The following is an 8429-nucleotide window of genomic DNA, read 5'->3' as shown; positions in this document are numbered from 1 at the left end:
CTGGAGACTTCCCGCAGCTGCCTCCGACTTGTTCTAAGTGCAGGAAAAATCGGTGCGCCCAGTTGCCTCTCTCCAAAAGCGCGCAGCTGTGCCCAGTGAGGATGCCGCGCTGGTCCTGGAGATGTCCCACCGCAAAGAGCATTCAGATGCTTCCTACTCCGGCGCCCAGTGGCTTGGTAAGTCCTGTTGGCAGGCGACAAGAATTGTCTGGGCTGCTCCTATCTCTGGCAGGACTAGACGGGGCGTGAAGGAAAGAAGAAAAGCAGGGATCGGGCACTGCCCGAGGAGAGACACTTGGGCTTTGGTGTTGTCCAGCGCGCTCGGAGCGCGCTGCCTCGCTCGTGCGGTCCCGGGCCCCACTTCTTCCGGCAGTGCCTGGGGCGGGAGGGTTGGGGTGTGGGTGGCTCCCTAAGCCAACACTCGTGCGGCTGCGGTTTCAGCCCCCTCCCCCCGCCACTCGGGGGCGGGAAGTGGCGGGTAGGAGTCACCCAAACGTGATTGCCCGAGGCCCCTCCTGCTGCGGCGAGGAAGCTCCATAAAAGCCCGGTTGCGACCCGCTCTCTGCACCCCATCTGCTGGCTCTCACCCCTCGGAGACGCGCGCCCGACAGCAGAGAACTTGCCGCCCAGCCACGCCCGCGCGCCAGCCACCGTGAGTGCTACGACCCGTTTGTCTAGGGGTGGGAGCGAAGGGGCGCCCATGAACTTGCTAGAGGCGCAGCCTCCGGCTCTGTGGAGCTCTAGGGCGCCGGGAGGGTCGCACCCCGTTCCCCAGCCGGGACTATGCCGGCTCGGCGCCCCGACGCGGACCAGCCCTCTTGGCGGCTAAATTCCACTTGTCCCTCTGCTCCCCTCTGATTGTCCACAGCTCTTCTCCCGGGCCCTTCCCGCTGGGCGGTTCTTCTGAGTTACCTTTTGGCAGATATGGAGGGAGAACCCGGGACTCCTATCCCAAGGCAGCTGGCGGTCTCCCTGCGAGTCGCTGCCTTGAGGCCCAGAAAGAGATGCGCGGTAGGAAGGTTTCCCTGGCAGCGCCATCGAGTGAGGAATCCCTGGCGCTCTGGAGCCCCGCGCCCTGCCATCTGCCTGGATTCTTGGGCTCCAAATCTCTTGGGAGCAATTCTGGCCCAGGGAGCAATTCTTTTCCCCCTTCCCCACAGCGGTCATCACCCTGAGGTGATCTCTACCGTCAGCGTTGATCCCCTGAAGCTAGGCAGACCAAAAGTAACAGAGAAGAAAGTTTTCTTCCCAGACAAGAGTTTGGGCAAGAGGGGAGAAAAGTGATCCAGCAGGAGGAACTTCCAATTTGATTTTGAAAGTGTCTAAACTGGCGGGGCCCCCACCTTGCACCTCTCGCCGCGCGCTTCTTGTCCCCGAGACTTGGAACGAAGTTGCGCGAAGTTTTCAGGTGGAGCAGAGGGGCAGGTCCGGGCCAGACGGCACCCAGAGTCCGCAAGGTGGTGCTAGCCACGCCTGGGTTCTCTCTGCGGGACTGGGACGAGAGCGGATTGGGGGTCGCGGGTGGTAGCAGAAGGAGGAGCGCGGGAGGCAGAGGAGGGAGGTGCTGCGCGTGGGTCCTCTGAATCCCCAAGCCCGTCCGTTGAGCCTTCTGTGCCCGCAGATGCTAGGTAGCAAGCGACTGGGGCTGTCCGGACTGACCCTCGCCCTGTCCCTGCTCGTGTGCCTGGGTGCGCTGGCCGAGGCGTACCCTTCCAAACCGGACAACCCGGGCGAGGACGCGCCAGCGGAGGACATGGCCAGATACTACTCGGCGCTGCGACACTACATCAACCTCATCACCAGGCAGAGGTGGGTGGGCCCGCGGGACCGACTCCAGGAGCGCCAGTGCCTGCACACCAGGAGATCCTGGTTAGGGGAAGGGATCGTTTCTTTTCCTTCGCTCTATCCCAGGGCAGGACAGTATCAGGCTCTTAGTCAGCTCTAGGTAAATGTTTGTGGGGGGCACACTGCGCACAAAATGGATACCTTCCATTTTGTGCAACTACAGTCACAGAGTCGTGATCCCCAGATTCAGGTTCCCCAGGCTGGTAGGCTGGCAATCTCCTCTCACTCACCTCTTGTGGTTTGTTGTGGTTCTTACAGCAGTGGGGTCCTGTTCAGAAATCTCGAAAGTACCCAGTGAAAGGGGCAAGAAAGCGCCAGAGAAATGCTGTAGGGAGAAAGGCTAGCAAGGTGTCTAGGAAAAACAGAACGACCACCAAAGAAAACCAAACCAAGGAGTAAACTGCAGGGTTGCCCCAGACATTGTTAGACTTTCCAGCCTGCCTAGGGCTAATTGAATGACAGTATTTAGAAAAAGACAAATAGAGCTATTTTCTTTTCTTCTGTACTGTGTTTTTTTGCAGTCTCAGTCTCATACTTGAAAATCCTAGTCCCAGTAATTAGAGATTTAGCCTGAAAACAGTTTATCTAAAATGCAGACTCTCCCTATTTTATAGCTGGTGAATTCTGAAAAGAAAGTGCCCACTTGGTATTTCATTAAGAAGAAACTTACATTGGTCCAGTAACTTTAGGATGAATCCACGGATTACATGGAATCTGAGAAGTTGTAAACTTTATTCTGGACATTCAGAAAGTCAAAATGAAATGCCACATTTTCACTCTCAACATTGACAATTAAGGGAAAAATCAAATCCAAACTATTTTACAAATTACATAGGATTTAAATTTCGTTTTCAAAATTAGTTGATCTTAGCTCTAAATCATTTAACATCTTATTTTAATTACTAAGATTAAATTATTTTAATCATTTGACCATATCTAAAGGATAAGCCCTTTAGAAGCATGAATGTTAGTTAACATGTTTAAATTATATGTTTAAAGTATTGTGGGGTTTATTTATTTATTTAGTCCATATTTTTACTGTTTACAAGTCAGGGAGTAGTTGGAAAGGATCCAAAAGGGGGAGAATCTGTACTTCTAAAATCAAGTTTGCTTTTTCCCGTTTTATCAAAAAGGTATTCAACATCCTAAAAAAACTTTTGAAAAAGCTCCAATTTATATAGAATCTGAAAAACATGAAAATGCCAGAATTAAATAGTATTGGTTTGTGATCCCTTGAAATCTGATCATTTTAATTAGCAAAAAGCAATAATATTTTATATTCCATACTTCCCAGAAAGTTAATTGATTCAAATTCTTGCTATGCTATGCTGTCATGCAAATCAAAGAGAACTTGTACAAACAAAAATATGTTAACTGTTTTTTCTAGAAAAACCTTTGTTAGTTATTTAGTTATAGCATAATATACAGTAGAACTCAGTTTTCCAAAGATGATTGCTCTAAAGCTTTACAATTTTACAAAGCTCTAGCATTTTAAAATATTTTCCTAGGCATTATCTCATTCAGTCTTTACCTCAAAGCTTTGAAGGGAGTATAATTATCTCCATTTCACAAATCATGAAGCTAAGGACATTTCATGAAAGCTATTTTTATAGGAATTATGGAATTGGGGGCCTCCTTTGAGTTTCTTTGGATGTTGTCACCACCATCAACAGGCGGTGTTATCTCCAACATGTTTGATGAGAAAAAAAAACATAAAGGAAAGGGACTTAGGTTTCATGGCAAGAGATTTAGCTTAGATGGGAATGAGCTGGTCTCTGAGGCAGAGTTTCCTGTCTCACCTTCATGTAAACTCCTTCTTAGAAACCAGCAGAGGCTCTTAACATACATCCATCTTCTCCTTCCCACCACAGACACCCACTCCTATGTGTGTTTCTGAAAATTACAGGGTCATTTGTGGATGTGCTTTAATTTACTATAGATGTAATCTGATATCATTATCTTTCTTCTCCCCGCCCTGACCCCCGTTCCCCCTACACTCAATTTGTGCTTATATTCTTGTTGCTGTATATATACCCCTGGCTCATTGCTTCTGGAAGCTGCATTACTTATTCTAGAGTGTGGGTCTCCTACAATTTACTTATATGGCCCCCTAAATCAGTGGTTCTCACCTGAGGGTGATTTTATGCTCCCCAGGTGTGATTTGGCAGTATCTGGAGACATTTTTGGTTTTCACAACGGGAGGTGGGTGCTGCTGGTATCTAGATGTATAGATGCCAAGGAGGCTGCTAAATATCCTACCATGCCCAGGACAGCCCCCATTACAAAGACTAGCCAGTCCCGGAGAAACTCAGCCTTAGATTAGTGTTTCTCCTTTCTGGCTGCACATTAAAATAATCAGGGGAGCTTTTAAAGTACACTGATGCTGGGATCCACCCCTGACCAATTAAATCAGACCCTCTAGCATAGGGCCTGGGCTTTAGAGTGTGTTTTTAACACTCCCCAGGTGATTCTAATGTGCAGCCAGGTTTGAGAATCTTTAAGGACTCAATCTTTGAAAGTTACAGCATTGTAGAGAGGAAGGATGATCCAGAATTAATTAAAGAAGGAAGAAGAGTGAACAATGCTGAACTGGATGCAAGATTATGACTGTGCAAATCCTCCTATTTCAGATTTAGGTTCTTTACTGGTAAATTGGAGAAAACAGTTGGCAGTTCTTTTACTCACTGGAGCATGATGAAGATAAATGAGTTACAGTTGCCCTAGAGTTTTACGATTAGTAAAACCAATGGATGGACAGAATAAATAGTATAAGCAGATGCCTGTAGTCTAATATCTCAACTCGAGAAAATCTTCGAGGAAATCTTACACATGATGGGTGTGGGACAGGGACTTGTTTTGTTTTTGCTTCCCTTGAGTCTCAGCAAAAGAACAGTAATAGAAAATCTTTCCAAAAAATTGAGATATAATTTTGCTTGGCAATTAGAATATATCCGCTGTCAGCTATGTTCAGCTGTTAGACCTATTAACCAATCCACACCAGGCTAATTTATTTCTAAACGAAGTGGCAACTGGTGTCCAACACCTTTTCTGAGAAAGGGAAAAATGGCCTCTTCAAAAGATGCAATTTGGTATAGACTTGTCTGACTCTTTTGTAGTGTCCTGGAGTGGGGAGCATATACTACCCTCACAGATAAACGAAACCTTACCTGTGTGTATTGTCTCACCCATATCCTGCTATAGGAGAAAAAAACAAACAAACAAGAACATTTCCATGAACCACTTAGATTCCTTTAGACTTACAGGGAGGCTAAAATCACAACATCAGGAGAGGCGTTAGCATTTGGCACCTTGAATGAATATGAGAAACATGAGACCCAGGGTCTGTTGGTAACCAGAAGAATGGATACATTTCAACAGCAGTAATTTGCATGTGTGTATCACTTTGTCACTTTGAAAGCACTGGGACTCACGTTTCACACTGGATGTTCACAAAGACTCTGATTTAAGCAGGGAGTATTTTACAAACGAGAAAATCGAGCTTCAAAGACACAGGTGGGTCTTATACGGCAATCTGCTGATTTTTTTTCTAGCACTGTCTTTGAAATATCATCTGGTCTCCTTGTTAAGATTTAAACTGCTGTGTATCATCAGAACAATAGCCAATTAACTCATTGTGGAAACATTTACAATCATGCTTCCATGTTTTCAAATTTCCTGTCACCTAGTTATAAAAGTATGTATCTCTATACATATTATTTATGGTTGTTTAAAAAGGCGGGAATTTGACTAGGAATTTTGGTTTAGTTTAAATAACCTCCTAGATTATTTATTATTTGAGCAAAGTTTAAAATATATATGTATATATAAATAATTTCAAATAATATTTATGATAATGTTTCTGATAATATATGCTTCATACACCTAGATTGCTTGTTACAGATGAACAACTGACGATAATATTTAGTTTTCATATCCCAAATAGTACACTATCTTCCTTTTTCCTAAAGGTTTTTATGCCTATTCCAAACTTGCTTTAAAAGACTTTTTTTTTTTTCCAGGTATGGCAAACGATCTAGCCCAGAGACACTGATTTCAGACCTCTTGATGAGAGAAAGCACAGAAAATGTTCCCAGAACTCGGTATGACAAGGCTTGTGATGGGGACATTGTTGCAGAGCTCAAGGTGCCCAGGGGAGGGAAGTCAGAGACGGCGCCTGGTGGGAGGCATTGGGACAGGGGCTTCTACACTAGGGGAGATTTCGGCAGAAATGAGGATGAAGAAGCAGGCAGAGGAGACCTCTCTTTTCATGTACTCACTGTCAAATCTCTAAACGTCTGTGGAATAATATTTTCTAGCCCAGGTTATTTGGTGCTCCTTTGACAATTTTAAAAATAATTGACTTTTAACTTCGAAATTATATAGAATTTCTAACATTGTTGGAATCAGGGGAGCATAGAGTGAGTCCCTGGCTCTAAATTGAAATGACCAACTGTCCATCTCTGGCTGGGAAGATCTGTAGTTTTTATATATGTGGAGCATCCAGATGTCCTAGAAAATGTCCCCCATGGTTTTTACTCCAACTTTCCCAGTTTTACATGAAGCTGTAGGTAAATTAGACGCTCTGGATTACTTTTTGACATATTTGAGTTCAACTTGTGTCACATAGTGATTTATTACATTCAATGAATGCACGTTGAATGACAGTATTCTTAGGAGTTTATCTGTAGTCTCAGGACTTTCTTGCAGTTTGGGTCTGTCTTGGAAAGAGGTGCCCACCAATGTCTAAGTGTTAAACATTGAGCTGAGATTTTCTGGTGCCTCCTGGACAAGGAGTGCTGCTGAAGAGGAGCCGGGTCCTCTTCCATCTTCATAACCTCCTGGCTCTTCAGTCCTTGCTTCCTGTCTCTAACCATAGTAAGATCATAGTGCACAGGGTCCACCCATGTCTGCGGCAGCTTGGCTGCCTTAAACCCAGAGTTCTACAACGTCAAGAACAAAGTTCCCCAGAAGAGGTCACTAGAACACTTGCTCAGTGAGTGTGACTGACATGTGGCTCTCCAAGTTCTCCCTAGAGACTCAGCAGGGTGACCCGCTGGGCCACCCACCTTCCCTTCTAACCTCCCTCAGTTCTCTTGTGAAATGGCCAGCCAGAACGAAGGGTGTTAATATAGAGTTGTGAGATTTGTTTTCTCTAAAGGGAACAATGATTTGAACTGAGATAAAACTCCAGTGCTCCTGTCCCTGGAGGAACCAGCCCAGACTTAAATAGCAAATGCAAGGGAAACAGGTAGAAAATGTGTAAGCGTTGTCTTCTTTAATTAAAAATTATTATTATTATGATTCAGAGACAAGGTCTCCTTCTGTCACTCAGGCTGGAGTGCAGTGGTGCAATCATAGCTCACTGCAGCCTCGAGCTCCTGGCCTCAAGAGATCCTCCCTCCTCAGCCTGCTGAAGTGCTAGGATTGCAGTTGTGAGCCACAATGCCTGGCCAGGGTTGTTTTTAATACTAAGCAGTAAATGTCTTTCTATGTTTCACTGACATGCATATGATGTTTGCCACAGTAAAATGTTTAGGGTAGGCTATATCTACTTACTGTTAGAAAAATAACAACCCAGACCTACTTGGTTTTTGTCTTTGTTTTGTGGCCCAGTTAGTGCATGAAGTAAAATTAATTGCACCCTGATTGACAGACTCCATCATGTGCAGTTAGAAGAAGACAAAATTTGACAGTCTTGAAGTTGCCTATGAGTGCTATTTTATTAAAAAGATCTCATAGTCTAATAAGTAGCATCTTATTACATAATAAAGCTGGCAGGAAAAGGAAGCATATTTAGAGTTGAAGAACAATAACTTTCCTCTTATAGCTTCATGTGATTTCTGTAATTTTGATTTTCAAAAGATTGTGTTCTTTGGCTCCTTTGATACATACAGAGCCTTTAAAATGCTCCCTCTGAGGTTTGCCCAAGACTCCTGTCAACATCATGGAAAACTGCTCAGCTGGGGCTGTGCACATTGTGCCTCTGCCTCGCGTTCTGATATTCCACGTGGCTTCTGGTTTAGAATGCCAGCAGGAGACTTTTCTACAGTTCCCGTCATCTTTCACTTCCGAGCTAAATGTCTCACCCTTGCTAATACCTCAGGAAGTTGGGCAGCTTCCCTTACATGCTTTGTTTCTTATGTTTTACAGGCTTGAAGACCCTTCAATGTGGTGATGGGAAATGAAACTTGCTCTCTGATCTTTTCCTATTTTCAGCCCATATTTCATCGTGTAAAATGAGAGTCCACCCATCCTACCAATGCATGCAGCCATCATGCTGAATTCTGCAATGTTTTCCTTTGTCATCATTGTATATATGTGCGTTTAAATAAAGTATCATGCATTCAAAAGTGTATCCTCCTCAATGAAAAATCTATTACAGTAGTGATAGATATTAATAATATTATTATATCTATAGTGATAGATAGTAGTATTATTATATCTATAGATAGATATAATATCTATAGATAGATATAATATATAGATATAATATCTATCACTATAGATATAATATATTACTTTGTAATAAGTTTGTATTATTTTTATAATAATATTACTTTGTAATAATAAGTTTGTATGTACTTA

General features: G+C 44.0%; 1 protein-coding gene across 1 annotated transcript; it reads left to right on the top strand.

The window, feature by feature from the left end:
- Positions 1-565: 565 nt before the first annotated feature.
- On the top strand, positions 566-8194 carry NPY (neuropeptide Y). The gene is made up of 4 exons (XM_005549975.4): positions 566-651; positions 1621-1808; positions 5864-5944; positions 7995-8194. The coding sequence occupies exons 2-4, from the start codon at positions 1621-1623 to the stop codon at positions 8017-8019; spliced, it is 294 nt and encodes a 97-aa protein (XP_005550032.1). The 5' UTR covers positions 566-651; the 3' UTR covers positions 8020-8194.
- Positions 8195-8429: the final 235 nt, after the last annotated feature.

This window comes from Macaca fascicularis, chromosome 3, assembly GCF_037993035.2.
Source record: "Macaca fascicularis isolate 582-1 chromosome 3, T2T-MFA8v1.1".
Taxonomy (NCBI): Eukaryota; Metazoa; Chordata; class Mammalia; order Primates; family Cercopithecidae; genus Macaca; species Macaca fascicularis.
This window is presented reverse-complemented; position numbering and strand designations above follow the sequence as displayed.

What these genes read in the sequence shown, in the direction of transcription:
- NPY (XM_005549975.4), top strand. Translation starts at nt 1,621, where the DNA reads ATGCTAGGTAGCAAGCGACTGGGGCTGTCCGGACTGACCCTCGCCCTG. An exon ending in AACCTCATCACCAGGCAGAG is followed by an intron (nt 1,809 to 5,863) that starts GTGGGTGGGCCC and finishes TTTTTTTTCCAG; the next exon opens with GTATGGCAAACGATCTAGCC. An exon ending in GAAAATGTTCCCAGAACTCG is followed by an intron (nt 5,945 to 7,994) that starts GTATGACAAGGC and finishes TATGTTTTACAG; the next exon opens with GCTTGAAGACCCTTCAATGT.